The sequence below is a fragment of the Gadus morhua genome, chromosome 5 (assembly GCF_902167405.1).
Source record: "Gadus morhua chromosome 5, gadMor3.0, whole genome shotgun sequence".
NCBI lineage: Eukaryota > Metazoa > Chordata > Actinopteri > Gadiformes > Gadidae > Gadus > Gadus morhua.
This window is the reverse complement of record NC_044052.1, coordinates 6,660,739-6,676,444: the sequence shown is the minus strand read 5'-3', so window position 1 is coordinate 6,676,444 and position 15,706 is coordinate 6,660,739. Positions and strand designations below refer to the sequence as shown.

General features: G+C 41.0%; 1 protein-coding gene and 1 pseudogene across 1 annotated transcript; one reads left to right on the top strand and one right to left on the bottom strand.

Annotated features, from left to right (window-relative positions):
• Positions 1–4,885: 4,885 nt before the first annotated feature.
• On the top strand, positions 4,886–7,812 carry LOC115544250 (ornithine decarboxylase 1-like; annotated as a pseudogene).
• Positions 7,813–10,493: 2,681 nt separating this feature from the next.
• LOC115544531 (G-protein coupled receptor family C group 6 member A-like) lies at positions 10,494–15,501 on the bottom strand. The gene is made up of 6 exons (XM_030357531.1): positions 15,305–15,501; positions 14,910–15,216; positions 12,760–13,557; positions 12,255–12,449; positions 11,910–12,027; positions 10,494–11,613 (listed from the first exon to the last, which is right to left on the bottom strand). Exons 1-6 carry the CDS (start codon positions 15,484–15,486, stop codon positions 10,685–10,687), a joined length of 2,529 nt encoding a protein of 842 aa, XP_030213391.1. The 5' UTR covers positions 15,487–15,501; the 3' UTR covers positions 10,494–10,684.
• Between the last annotated feature and the right edge of the window lie 205 nt (positions 15,502–15,706).

Genomic DNA, 15,706 nt, shown 5'->3' with positions numbered 1-15,706 from the left:
ATATTCTGTGCCAATGTGTGTGCCTGGACTTTGGCATTCAAAACTAATGGCAACATGTTTTGCATGGCTCCGAAACCTGTGAAAGTAAGTTGGGAAAAATCCCTCAGCTAAACATGCAAATAAGACATGCTGTGTGTGCGAATGGCACTGAAGGCCAACCCAAATCCCGCATCCCATACGAGAATCAGTCTACAAATCAACTGATCATCAGCAAGACAGTCAAAGGGAAACCATATCACAATGTAAGATATATCGGAGGTCCATTTGTTACTTTGTTGGCACACAGATAAGTTTCACACTATGCTTATCAACGGTGCCCCTATTGATGGCATTTGTTTCAGCATCTGTTATTTCAATATAGTAGCTAAACTTACCCTCTGGCTATCCTAAAAGGGAAGCTGGACTAAATGAAAAACAACAAACCAAAACAGAATTAATTGCATTCATATAAGCTACAGTGGTTTTTTGTGTGTGCAAGTACAGGCCTCCACTTTCAAATATGCCTAAAAATCGATGGTGCATGATAGATAAAAAGACAATTCCAAATTTTTGTTAGGACTACAAGACACAACAATCCAAAATAACACAGACTTAGGTTGGGTTGCATCATTTGCATTAAACGCTTTGGGAGATGGATTGATTGCCATTTAAAGCTTGTCAGTCGAATGTAGTCCAAAACTACGTCCATCATTTTTGGAACACCTGGCAACGTTTCATCCGCAGTGCATGTTCAGAAAAGGCAGCAGGATACTAGGCATGGGACACTAAGCAGCTTTTAGATCTATTCCATGTACATAAATCACAGCAATGCACTTGCTGTTATTTTAACAAATGAGGTGAGTAGGTTCATACATTGTAATACATTGCTTTTTTAGTCTCTTTGTGTTGGCCACCCTTCTCTCCTGTGTATCATGACTACTTTCTGCACTAGTTTCCATTTGTCCTGCTTAGCCAGATGCTCTATTAGTAGGTCCATTACATCTAAAATTAGCAAGAGGGGAGAGAGGCGAAACGACCCGGGAAGAGACAGCGTTGTAAAGTTGGTTTTATATCGGACGTTGGATATTCGACACATTCGAAAAATCTATTTAGCACTGGCTACGAGGGACGAATTTGTATCCAACCAACTTTGATGTGTCAATACAAGGCCTGCCTATAACACAAAGCTTATTTTGTGAAAAATAAATATTTTGATTTTCTAAATTTTTTAATGTTGATAAATGCTTTAAATCTATTCTTCGGCTAGACCTTTTGACTTACCCATGTCAAAACACATCGGGTGATTTTATAAATATTTTTTACTCTCAAAGAATGGTATAAATCTATTATGCGGCTTGACCTTTTCACTTACCGATGTCGGAACACATCTGATGAACCCAGCCAACTGCCCCACACATAACACAAAGCTTATCATTTTCCAAAAACCCACCTTTGATTTTATACAATTTCTTTAATGTTTAAAAATGCTATAAATCTATTATGCGGCTTGACATTTTGACCTACCCATATCATAATACATCTGGTGAACCCAGCTAACTGCCCCACAAATAACACAAAGCTTATTTTTTTCCAAAAAAACACCTTTTGATTTTATACAATTTCATTAATGTTAAAAAATGCTATAAATCTATAATGCGGCATGACCTTTTGACATACCCATATCAAAACAAATCTGGTGAACTCAGCTAACTGCCCCACGCATAACACAAAGCTTATTTTTTCCAAAATCCCACCTTTTGATTTTATAAAAAGAAATTACTCTCAAAAGATGCTATAAATCTATTATGCTGCCTGACCTTTTCACCTACTGATATCAAAACATACCTGTGAACTATATACTATATGAGTTTGCATACAAAAAATTTAGGCAGGCTATACTTGATTTATGAGTACTTTTTACACACACTAAGTAATTAAATAAATACAACTTACAACAATGTCAAATATTTACATATGAACAGGAAATCAGTGTCTTTGTATTAATTAAATTACTTAGGCCCCGTCCACACGGAGCCGAAACGGGCGAAAACGATCCGGTTTCGTTTTATGCGGTTCAGGAATATCTCCGTAAAAACTGAGTCATTGCGAAACCGCATCGAGCTGTAGAACCACTGTAGTAAATATTCAAGGCTCTGGTTCTCCACAGAAAAAAGTGGAGCGCATCAAGCCTGTGCGCATACAGCCTGCGCGGCTGCGCGCTGTATACAAACATTCAGTCACGAGGAGATTCAACCTTTTAAATTGAGCAGAAGTACTTTGTAATGTACAGTTAGTAATTACATTTATCAAGGTGCTTTATTTTAAGCTACTAAAAGATTACAAATAAAAAATATTAAATAAAAAATTCAATGCAGCTCTGACGTCCCCCAGCAGGTGGGGGGCTAATGAAGTCATCGTTTGCGTTTCAGGCATAGATTTGAAACCACCTCCGAAATGTGCAGTTTCGGGCACCTGATTTGCCAGCTCCGTCTGGACGGTCGGCCGAAACGCACTTATGCGGTTTCACCAAAAAATCGTTTTCAGAGCAGATGGCCTACACCCAAACAGGTTAGGCTCAAAACTGTTAAGGGACAATCTTCTCTTCTCGCTTTCCCACAAATCTCCATGGTCTGACGCACAGGCCACAGTCAGAGCACAGGTTGAGAAGAAGCGAGACTACAGCCTCCCCCACACATCTACTCTGCCACTATCTGACACACAGATAGCAGACAGCCCACAGACCTTGAAGAGAGACAACAGCCCGCCCGACGCCATCAACACTGTGCCCTCCCCCATCGCTGATGCTGGCTCGGCGAGGAACGGCCACCCCCCTCCTCTGCATTCCCCCATCGACGATGACCTCCAGCCTCATCTCTCCCATAGCCACAACAACAACTCCAGCCCCAATGTCTCCTCCCTTTGCGATTTTCCAGCTGAAATTAAGAAACTGAAATATGTTGGCATCAAACTTGCATCTGTGTCAATGATAGCATCGCCACATTGACACAGGCTGATAACACCCAAGAGGATGGCGCCCCAGCCCCCCCCCCACACCCTCTGCTGAACCCAAGGTTGCCTACGTCAAAACAGGGCAACTTTTGCATTCATGCTGTAACCACTAAGAGAGTAAACAAAGGCAAACTTAGACATACTGCTAACCTCACAAATCTCATATCTATTGCTTCCAAACCAAAAACAACCTTAAAGCCTATCAACAACACCATCAGGATGGCTCTACTTAATGTTAGGTCTCTTAATAACAAATCATTTTTAGTTAATGATTTTATTACCACTTCTAAACTGGATTTTATGTTTTTAACTGAAACATGGCTGGAACAAAATAACAGTGCAACCGTTCTGATAGAGACTTCTCCTCCCAACTATCACTTTTTTGATGCATGTAGATCTGGAAAAAGAGGTGGAGGGGTTGCTGCTGTATTTAAACATATATTTCTGGGGAAACAGATGTTATTTGGTGATTTTCCATCATTCGAATACCTTAGTGCTGTATTGAAATGCTCCCCCAGAGTTCTCCTATTAATTATTTACATGCCACCCACATACTCTGCAAATTTTTTCGAGGACTTCACAGAATTATTGTCTAGCATCGCCACAGAATTTGACTGTCTAGTTATAACTGGTTACTTCATTTCTCATACTGATGTAAATGTAAATGGACTGCATTTATATAGCGCTTTTCTAACCATTGGCCACTCAAAGCGCTTTTTTTTATACAGGTGATTTGAATGACAAGTGTGGAATGTGTCCATTTTGGACACATTTGAACTGTCTCAACATGTGAAAGAGGCTACTCATTGTAAGGGGCACACTCTAGACCTGGTTATCACAAAGGGCCTCAATGTTTCTGATCTCTCTGTGACTAATCCTGACCACTGACCACTTTTGTGTTTTCTTTAACATATCTTTTATTCCAGACATACAGACAAAATCAAATACTTTCAAAAAACGGTATATCAATGAAAATTCTAATGTACTTTTTAAAAGGGCCATCTCCTTGCTACCACCTCTCAACCCATGTTCTGCTGATGATCTTGTAGAAAACTTTAATTTGAAAATTTTGAAAGTCATAGATGTCATTGCACCTTATTGACTGTCTAGTTATAACTGGTGACTTCAATTTTCAACTACATAAGCCTTCTAGATCACTAAGATCCTCTGAGACCAATCTGTTAATTATCCCCAGAGTAAACACAAAACATGGGAAGGCAGGATTTAGTTACTATGCAACAAATAGCTGGAATAAAATCCCTGAGGATTTAAGACTTGCCCCAACTCTGAGCACCTTTAAAACAAGACTGAAGACTTTTATGCTTTCTTTAGCTTTCTGCTAAATCTTAAATACATTGCACTTTCTAATAAGCTTTTTTAACTTTGCCTTTATTTTCTATTTTAATAATAAAATGCCTTTTTAACTTTCTATTTTGCTAATTTCTTTGCATATGTTTTCTTTTACTTATCTGTCATTTTATTTTATTGTATGACAATGTTTATATGTGAAGCACTTTGAGTCTGCTTTGTGTATGAAAAGTGCTATATAAATAAAGTTGCCTTGCCTTGCCTTGCCTTAATGTACTGTTCACCCCTAGTCGCCATCCGCGACAGAAGCACCTGCGCTGGGCACGGGCTCTTCCACGGGTCACTCCGTTCTACGCCGTCAAATGCAGCAACAGCATTTCAGTGGTGCGAACCCTGGCCTCCCTGGGCTGTGGCTTTGACTGCGCCAGCAAGGTGAGTTTTTATTTTTTGTTTCATGTTCATATTTATACTCATTCGGAAAAAAGCAATGCCCTATCATGTTTATTAATGGTTGAAGTTTGGTACCCCATAACCGAGATTAGAGATTAATAAAAATAACAAATCTGGAATACCTGGTAGGAACCACATCATGGTTCAATGCATATTTTTTTGTGGTAATAATGCTAATTTTGTCCTGCACCACACAATCGAGTCATTGGGTGTGGCACCGAGCAGAATCATCTACGCCAACCCTTGCAAGCAGGCTTCCCAGATCAAGTATGCCTCTGCCCACGGCGTCCAGAAGATGACCTTTGATAGCGAAGTGGAACTCCTGAAGGTGGCACGCTGCCATGAAAACGCAAAGTAAGTCATGGGGTCATTGTAACCCGCATTTTATCGCACTCTGTCATACTGATACAGGCTACTTTATGATCCCAGTGGACCTTATTTGCAAAATAAATGAATCAAAGTTAATGGTAGAGAATAAACACAATATTGACACAGCATAGATATACATATTAGCCATCAAATAAGCAGAGTGCATGTGGCTGACTCATTTCCCTAGTGAGAGGTGTTAATTAATTTGCCACAGAGACTAGGGGTTCCCTGTGGAACTCGTACTCTGTTGCTCAGTGGACTCCTCTGTTCAGACGGCACTGTGGCGTGGGTGGCCGTCATTGTAAAGGGCGGAGAGGAGTTTAAACAGCCCCCTCCTCTCTCTGGCGCCAGGGGTAGTCCTGTATGTCTCTTATTTTGCGCAGGGTTTTTAAAGTTGTCCCCATTCTAGGCTGGTGCTGCGTATCGCCACAGACGACTCCAACTCGTGTGTCCCCTGAGTGTGAAGTTTGGGGCCACCCTCAAGGGCTGCCGGGGTCTGCTGCAGCGGGCCAAGGAGCTCAGCCTGGACGTCATAGGGGTCAGCTTCCACGTGGGCAGCATGTGCAGGGACCCCGCGACGTACACCCAGGCCATCTCCGACGCCCGCTGTGTGTTCAACATGGCCGTGAGTTCAGCCCCTTTCTATCTGAAGATTGGTTCTCCGGTGGGTTCAATGCTTCTGCATCACACACTTACCCTTTTGCTGTCCCCAGGAGGAGTTTGGCTACAAGATGAGCCTGCTGGACATTGGTGGAGGGTTCCCCGGCTCGGAGGATGACAAACTCAAATTTGAAGAGGTAATTTTCACCTTTGACCTGTCTATCTTGTTTTTGTTCTAATGCTCTTTTTCCAAGAGCATTAATCACCTTTCCATGTAGCTAATAGTGTTGTAACGATACTGGATTTTATACCTTTGATACACTACCTTAAAAAATATCGATTTTCGATACCACAGGGAAAACTTTTTTTATTTTTATTCAGAAAATAAAATTGAGTATATCTCCACAACTGCAATGGCAGTTTACAGTTGTGGAGATATACTGTACTATATTATGTCAGCTTGCTGCCAAAAGAAAGATTGTTGTTCAAGTGAAATTTTAAATGTGGATACTACTTGTCTGAGAGTGAGTAAAGCTAGAACACAGCGTATGCCGATTCCAGTTCCAAGTTCAGCGCAAATGTAATTGTATGACACCAACCCAAATACTTGCAAATACACGTACAGCCACCAGATGGCGGTGAAGAACATGTGTTTGATTTAGGCAAGGCAAGGCAAGGCAACTTTTTTTATATAGCCCTTTTCATACACAAGGCAGACTCAAAGTCAGGGCCGGCCCGAGGCATAAGCGATACAAGCGGGCGCTTGGGGCCTCCTGACCGCCAGGGGGCCCCCTATCGAAAAAGAAATTTTATAATTAAAAATAATTAAAAAAAATGTAATGTTATTTTTGATAATATTAATGTTTGTGTATTTTGATTTCAGTTTAAGATTGCACATTTACAAATCTGTTGAAAGATCTGTTTATTAAACTGATACTTTAAAAAAAAAATACAAATGCTGTTGTATTTAATTATTTTACAATTTAACTTCAGTAAACCACACTTGATGCTTCACTTTGAATATGAAAGTTTAAAATAAATCTGTGATCTAAGTGCCCTCTAAGGTTAAAAGGTGACTGTTTTGGTGTAAATAACGACTATAATAATACAGGGGTCTATCAAGGGACAAAAGTCTAGAATATTTTTGGCATGAGGGCAACTGAATGAGCCTTCCAGGCCCAAGAGGTCAAGGGGCACTGAAGCCCAAGCCCAAGTCACCATCTCAATAAGTCAAAAAGCAAGATGCTATGAATATGCTTAAATTTAGGTATTTCCCTTCTCCAGCTGGCCATATAAAAAATACAGGAAATCACATCTACGTAATTCAGTATTAATACAATTGATAATGTCAATTAATTCATTGTCAAATCATTGTAGTGTGACATTTTTGTCAATAATCGTCGAGCGCAAATGACTCCGCTAGGTGGGAGGGGGGGCCCCAATATCAAATTCTGCTTAGGGCCCCCGAAAGGCTTGGGCCGGCCCTGCTCAAAGTGCTTCACATATAAACATTGTCATACAATAAAATAAAATAATAGATAAGGCAATTTATCAATTTCCTCAGAAATCTTCATGGTCATTGATCATTGGTCATTGGTCATCATCATCTTTAGTGGGCCCAGACACTGGATTATCTGTTTATGGTGGTTTTATGCGATCAAAGTAAACTTTGTGGACAAAGTTAAGACATAATTTTTGCTTAAACATAATTAGCTAGGAATGCCTTATTGTGCTTGGCATAGTAAAATGACATTCTTCTCCCCTCCTACTAAAGATCACAGCAGTAATCAACCCAGCCCTGGATAAGTATTTCCCTGTATTTCGTTGGTCTCCGATGAGACCAACGAAAAGACAATGATGTACTATGTCAATGACGGAGTGTATGGTTCCTTCAGCTGTATCCTCTACGACCATGCTGAATGCCTCCCGATTTTGCACGCGGTAAGATAAACAGCTTTTAGATTTTTTTATTTATAATTTTCAGATTTTGTTGATTGTTTATTTTATGTTTTCTGTATTTTATATTTCCTGTTTGAGAACATGGGGGCCTACACAGTGGCCGCCTCCTCTAACGTCCTGCCCTGCCTGGTGAGTTGAGCTTTACTCTAACCCTATTCATAAGTGGCTGCATTTCCTGTCGGTTTATCCACAGAAGCACAATGGGTCTTCTTTTACAAAAGCTGATATCTGAAAAAATATCACTGTGCCGCCCATGCCGTTACAGATCAACTACTTGTGACATCGTAATTGCAGGTTATGTTTGTTTGGGGGATTTTATACGTCAAACTTTGGATCCTGTTGATCTGAGAACCCTCTATTCCATTAAGAGGGTGTCTTCATTCATATCAAGAACTGCTGCTACATGATCGTTCTTCACTTCTGTACAGCACTGATTAATTATAAAATATAGGGACTCAAATGGCTAACTTTCTTTAAGATATGTTTAATGATTACTTATTTGGTCAACAGTAGTGACCATGTTATAGCCAATTGATTAACAATACGATTTAAAATGGATCAATGGAGATGGGATTGCATTTATATCGCGTTCCTATGGAAATTTGAGAATTTTGTATTTCTTTCTAATGATCTTCTTTTCTAAATGAAAAAACGGCATGTATGATACTTTATTTCCTGATCATGTGTAAACTGAGAAGTCGATCCTTAGAAAAAAAACGGCATGTATGATACTTTATTTCCTGATCATGTGTAAACTGAGAAGTCGATCCTTAGAAAAAAAAAACGGCATGTATGATACTTTATTTCCTGATCATGTGTAAACTGAGAAGTCGATCCTCATGACAAATTTAATGAGCTAAACATGGGGTTAGCTGTGGAGGGACAATTCAGTTCCTGCCGTTAAACTTTCCTGAAATATTTGATTTACTTCATGAGTTACACCCGGTTTTTTTTCTCCATACTTAAACTGATAAAGGCCAATACATTATATTACGTAGACTCCGAAAGCAAAAACAGGTTTCCAGAAGCAAAGGACAAGATATCCATTTATTAGCCCAGTGTGAAAGAAATTAACAATTCAGAAAAAATCATCATATACTCAATGATATAACCCTAACTCTCTTTACCACATTCAATTGATGCACATTAAGTTAAAGTATAGCTAGCCATTCAAATAAAACCAGTGGTCGCTGGTGGAGCCATACAGGCCCAACTGAAGGAGGTGGGCACAAATGTCTTGAATGCCACTTTGTTCTTATCCTCTTAAGACCCATTCGCCCACCGGTGGGCGATTTGTGTTTGTTGACGACATGTTTCCACTACGCAGCGACATAACCCGCTTCAACTTTCATCATTACAGACATTCTATACATCGTTAGAAAGGGTAGAATCTCCACAATTTATTCATCCGGTTGTTTTTTTTTTATAAATCATGAGCACAAAACCATAAATATTGATATTAACCAGCATGGTAAACCGGAAATGCCAGAAAACAGAGTGACTCCCTACCTTTGAAGCAATCTGAGAACCGTAATATGTGTCCATTCCTCAATTATTTATATTCCAATTGTCCGTGAGAATCCACTGATCAAAAGCATCCAAATGGTTTTTCATAAAATTATTCCAGCTTGTGAATATCGTCGTGTAAAGTCCATTTGTTTACCATCTCCAAACTTTGTTCGTCAACTAACATACAGACGTTCGCAGCCGTATCGATATTTTCTCTAGCTCCAGCATGCAGTTGTTGGATATGCTTGTTTTCATCACTTTGCTGGCTACAAAATAAAAGTGTCCCCGTCTTTTTCTGTTCAGTTTTCACTCCGGTACAGCCCGTGAAGTAGATGGAGCGCTCCCAGTTCGAAGGGCCAATGGGCTTTGTTTACTTTGTTTCGCGGCTTTAGTATAGGGACAGCGTATTGGCTATTGATATGTCAATCACTTGGGCTTCTAGCCAATGAGTTTACCTTTCCAACGCTGCTAGGCGTGTCCAGCTGTGATACGTATGAGCCGAGATATAAAGCTGCGTCAACACGGCAGACAACTCACTTTGCGCATATTTTGCGCATATATTGTTCATATTTAGTTCTTGTCATATTTTCATGATATGGCCAATATCTCAATATGAATGTGTGAAAAAATTATGTTTTGAATCACGGAGAAAGGTTTTATAGTCACCAAAATGCTTCAGTAATGTTTCCAGTGTCACAGAAGTAGAGTAAATGCATTTGGCACAATTTGGCCATTTGGAGACATTTTGGAGAGGTTTGTGCCGCCAGTGACAACACACCATAAAAACTCCATTAACTCCCCAAGGTTTAGGCCTAGAACTCCAAAATTTCTTCCAGGTGTAGTTGGCATGATGTAGAAGGTATTTGGCATATTGCCATATGCCTTACATATAAAGCACATCCTAGTTATTGTAGTTCAATTATGACCTATTATTTTCGAAGACAAAAAAAATTGCTTTAGAGCCATGTCTGAACTGATGTCATTTAGGTTGTGTGTATGATACATGCCAAATACATATCTACAGAAACTAGAGCTTGTCAGCTTTCAAATGAAGTATCATACATCCATCTAGGACTTAGGGTTACTGTGTTATAAGCTTTTCCATTTGGGTATGTGTATAGGCGAAAAAAAACAAAATACTGCCGGGGCTTAACAGGAATCCAAGTACTCTGGTGTGACTGAACACTGCTCCCTTCATTTTTTCTGATATATAGCCTTAAACAAACTTTTAATGGTGTCTCTGAAGGCTTATTGCTCAATATTTATCAGAATACACTGTCCTTGTTAAGCATAAACTGATTTATAGGTAGTGGCTTATAATGGGAAGCATGCTTTATTCACAGGTATTCAGATGCAATTACATTTTTTTATTTACAATAAACAGGGCTAAGACAGAGATCAACATTACAACTCCATTATATCCACTGAACAGACCAATTCCAACCTGATCTTAGAAAAATAAGAGTTCAGGTGATAGTAAGAATCTGAGGAGACATCACAATTATGACTTTAAAACATTAATGCCTTTCTGTTCAAAGTGGTTCCTGATGTAATCAGTGATGGCTTTCTCGTCGTTCAGCTCCTTCCTGAACACCATGATATAACACTTGGGGACCAAGTGGCAACAGAGCATGCTGTGGCTGGACACAAGGACAGCCGCCGCCTTGATGGCCTCTGTGTAGACCCCGTCTCCGAACAGGTACACTGGTATGAAGATGATCCACACCACCAAAACCAGCAACATGCCGATGGTGACAAAGCTGGCGTTTTTGTACAGATCTGGCAGTTTTTTTCCTTTGAATGCAAAAAGGAAACTGACTACGGCCAATAAAGCCACATAGCTTAAAACAGCACCAAATAGAGCTTTGGATGTAGGATCACACTTAAGTTCGAAGGCTTTCTTATGTGGTTCTCTTTGAAGAGACGGTGGAAAAACGGCTAGCCATATTGAGCACAAGACCAGCTGGACCCCAAATAAAATAGCGACTACAGCCGGTGGCTGGTTGACCTTTCTGAGCCAGCCCCCCATATTCTGGGAAAAGGTGAAACACACGAAGATCTGGAGGAGGTTGGCCAGAACGCAGGAAACACAGAGAGTGAAAGCTATCCCAAATAGCGGCATACCTGTGATGCAGGATAATGGAGAGGGTTTCACTATGAAGGTAAAGCTCAGGCAGAAGCAGGCGAGTAAGGAGAAAAGCTCCAAGAAACACAGGTAGCCGCCAACGGCTTTCACAATGGGAGTGCCTCGATTAACCACGAGTATAACACCCACCACAACGGTGGCAACAATCCCGATTATGTTGAAGATCGACAGGGTAATTATAAAGGGGTTCTTCCATTTAAGGAATTCATGTCCTTTAACCAAACACTTGTCACGTTCCCAGGATGAATACTCACCTTCTTTACACTTTGTACAATTCTGCGTACCTGCAAAAATGTTCACTGACTGTTGAATACATTATTTAATTGAGCAGGGCTATCTATCTACCAAAAGTTGCATGGCTTGCAGAAAACATGCAATCAATGTAAATTATCCTTGCCAATATGCTTTTGGGTGACATCAACATAAGACAACATATTAACACATGACAAAGCGAATGGAAGGCTTTACAATTGAAATGTGATTAGAAAAACATTGATTTAGTTCGCCATTTACAATAATAACAAATGAGTATAATTCCCTCTTTATACTTTGTTACATGATATAAGTACTGATTGCTTACCAATTTCAGAGGAAACATAACCGTCACTACACACAATACAGTGCTTGCAGCATTTCATTCCATTTTTTTTCAGCTCCTGTCCCACTGGACAGGCCTTACTGCAGTTGAAAGCAGTGAACTTTGGGGGAAGGACAGAATCAACTCAAATTGGTCAACCACTCAGTTTAAGCGATTCACTGTTCATTAAAATGGTAAATTAATTATGTTTAAATGTACATATCTATGTTTCTATCATTTCATACACACACAAACACACACACACACACACACACACACACACACACACACACACACACACACACACACACACACACACACACACACACACACACACTTTGTTCTCACCGTTACATTAGCCATCTTTGCAACAAGATTCGGGGGGAGAGTGATCTTTCTTCCTGGCAGGTACTCTCCAATAGTTCCCGAACTGGGCGAGTTCCATGCGACGATGTCATATCCAAGCATGGGATCTCCATTATCATCAAACACTATGTTTGTGTCATTCACGGTGAGGTTGACATTCTTGATTTCGTTCAATAGCTGTAGCAACAGATACGATCAGACAACACGTTTAACAGGATATTCCATTTGACCTTATATGGAGGGTAGAATCAAATAGTGTATGAAACATTATTGGATTTCTTTAAACCTGAATGTAACTTTTCTACTACAGCTATTTATTCCATTACGACCCATCCACGACTCAATCCATCCAGGGAACATCCCTGACCCCTCCCCTCATATACACAAACCCACCCACACCCAGACCCACACAGTGGAGATCCATCCTAATATATTGGTGTGTTTTCAATATAAATTTGATTATTGAAAGACCCTCAATGTAGCCTACCTCGTATGCCGTAAAGCTGGTATTTCGTTGACATTTTTCTCTGTCACACTTCATTAGACTACTCAGAGCATTGACTATTACTTCGACTGCCAAGTAGATATTGAGGGACAAATCCCAGAAAATGTAATGCACCAGACATCTCGTTTCCATACATTGGCTCGCCGTTAGTGAACAATTCAGCTTCTCTTGAGGGGCACTTTGACAGGGCGGATGGTTCAATTTATGATACTCCCATAAGGGGTTTGAGGATTTTTCTTCGACCATTGAAGATACGTAGTCGGCAAAGCCTTCAACAATGTGACTTTTAAAGGCGATTCCAAAGAAGGGCCCGATTGCCTCGATGCCTGGGAGCTCTTTGATGTCAGAGGAGTTGGACCACGTATCACTAGCGATCCAAGTTCTGTTCAGGTTCCTCTGAATGGCGGCTTCCAGAACAAGCTTCACGTTTGACTCTCTGGTGAACAGAATGATAGCCTCGGCGGTCGAGTTTCCAATAGTGTCCATTAGCTCAGTTAATTGCTTTTGGGCACTGCTATCGCTGAGGTCTAAGTGGGCAGGCAGGATGAACTTAAAGTCAACGCACACATTATCCATGGCATTGAAACGATCCACCAGGCCGTCGCTGCCGTATTTGCCATACTCGTCGTCGCTGCCCACGATTCCGACCGTCCACCAGTTGAACGTCTTCACAAGCTCTGCCATGGCTTTGGTCTGCAGCACATCGCTGTTCACTGTCCGAAGAAAAGTGGGGAACTTGGCCTTCTTGCTGAGCAGTTCGCTGGTTGCTGCATAACTAATCTGGGTCCAGCAAACACACAAAGCACACACAAAAACTTAATTTTAGGCATCTATATTAGGGGTGGGAATCACACGGTACCTCACGATACGATATGTGATACATGGCCAACGATTATGATAATATCGCGATGCAGCGATTCTGCAATGTTCTATATATTGTTAGAAAATCCTATAACAATACATCGCAATATATTTCTAGCGATGAATACAAACACATGTGAAAAGGTAAAGTGCTGGGTTTCAGTCTTTATACATGGTCCATACTGAGTTTTTCCGTTACTCGTGTTTGGTTAGTTAACTTCCGTTCAAGTTTCCTTCATTCATGTGTTGAGCGCCACCTCAAGGAGCAGGGAAATCAGTTTAGAGCGCCTTATTTTATTATTTAAAATATCGATATTTGTGGCAATATTCCCTTTCTAACTCTTCAGTAATAAGGCATAAAAATGCAAAATAAATTATTTACAAATATATATAGGCTATGTATACTTTTTTATATAAATATATATCAGATAGATATTTGTCGCCAGTGTATCGATTCTCATATCGCACGAAGAAGGGCGACGATATATCGCCGTATCGATATTCTGTCCTACCCCTTCCTCAATGCTCATTTATTCTGATTGATGGTGGTTTTCATCTTCTCACAGAAAACTTTTATCTCATTAGGAATTAGATCATAGATCATGAGCCTATATGAAGCGTACTTTTTCCTCCTCTGTGGTTTGGGGCTTGACTCGCAGAGTAGTGAGTATTCAACATGTGGTTTATTCAGAGAAAAAAGGGATAAACGGACATCACATGCCCTCTGGAGGCGGTTCACGAAGCATTTGGAACGCAGCCTCATTCCTCGTTCCAAATCGCATACTTTTTATTTTTTACTTGTAGGCCTACTACGTATAATACTGCAGCAACCCGTACAAAGTAGTCTACGTACTGTTGCACTGGTGCAATTGCGACATACTACAGGGGATTGCACTGATTAGCACAACTGTAGTGCCACCCATGAACATGATTTCCACGCGCTCAGTGGATGGGACGTATCGTCCAAGGATTCTAGAAGAGAATAGCCCAAAAAAGAATGAAAAGTATATAACTTAACATGTTGTGTTGACCACTCTTTTGCGCGCGCGCGTGTGTGTGTGTGTGTGTGTGTGTGTGTGTGTGTGTGTGTGTGTGTGTGTGTGTGTGTGTGTGTGTGTGTGTGTGTGTGCGCGCGCGCGCGCGCGCGTGTGTGTGTGTGTGGAAGCAGAAACTGACGGTTAGCGCTACAAGTATGTGGTCCTAATGTCTGCTTTAATATCGTTTTGTCTACATAAAGCAAGAGAACCAAATGCATTGACATAATCCCCTACCTGGGCGATCGATGACAGGGTTAATATTCGTGCAACAGCGATGGACACTTCGGAAGAACCCTCGCCGATCACTGCTTTGACTCGAGGGTCGGGCGCTGAACTGGGCTTCCTTCCAGGTAACAACCCGCAATGGGGGTCCAGTTGGTCGATGGACATGTTGAGGGCCATCCGCATGGCCAGGGACACATCCCCGCAGGTATCGTACACGTCGTAGCCAAGTGTCACATCAGGCAGAGCTCTGCGCTGGTTTACCCTCTTGATCGCAAATATCATCATTTGCGCAGCTAGGAATTGTTGAAAATGATACCTGCACAAAAAATCAACAAGGAAAGACGGTTAATGTAAAAAAAAAAAAAAAAAACATTATTAATTGATTTGAGTTTGGCTGTACTCACTCGTTGCACGAGACGTGCCTCGATGACGGGAAGGTTTGATTGGGTTGTAAGTGAATCGGGAAAAGCCCACCGATGATGACGTCCCCATCGGAGTACTCATGCAGGGGCTGGTGAGTCGCTGCTGGAAGGGTGCAAAGCAGACCCGGGAAACATAACACACAACGCAACAGAAAGCACCACATGCTGCCCACCCTGGAGTGTACCGCACTGGGGAAGGTTGAGGCTCCTCGTTCTGCTGCTGCTGTTTTTCAGTTCCCTGAAAGAGACAATCATAATCTGTAAATAGGGGAAGTCAGAGAAACTATTTCCCTTGCCTGTCCCAGGTCCCTTTTATAAGTCAAATACATGCCACTTCATATGCAAAGCATCTATTTTTATCTCAAGATGCAGCCTGGGAGCTAT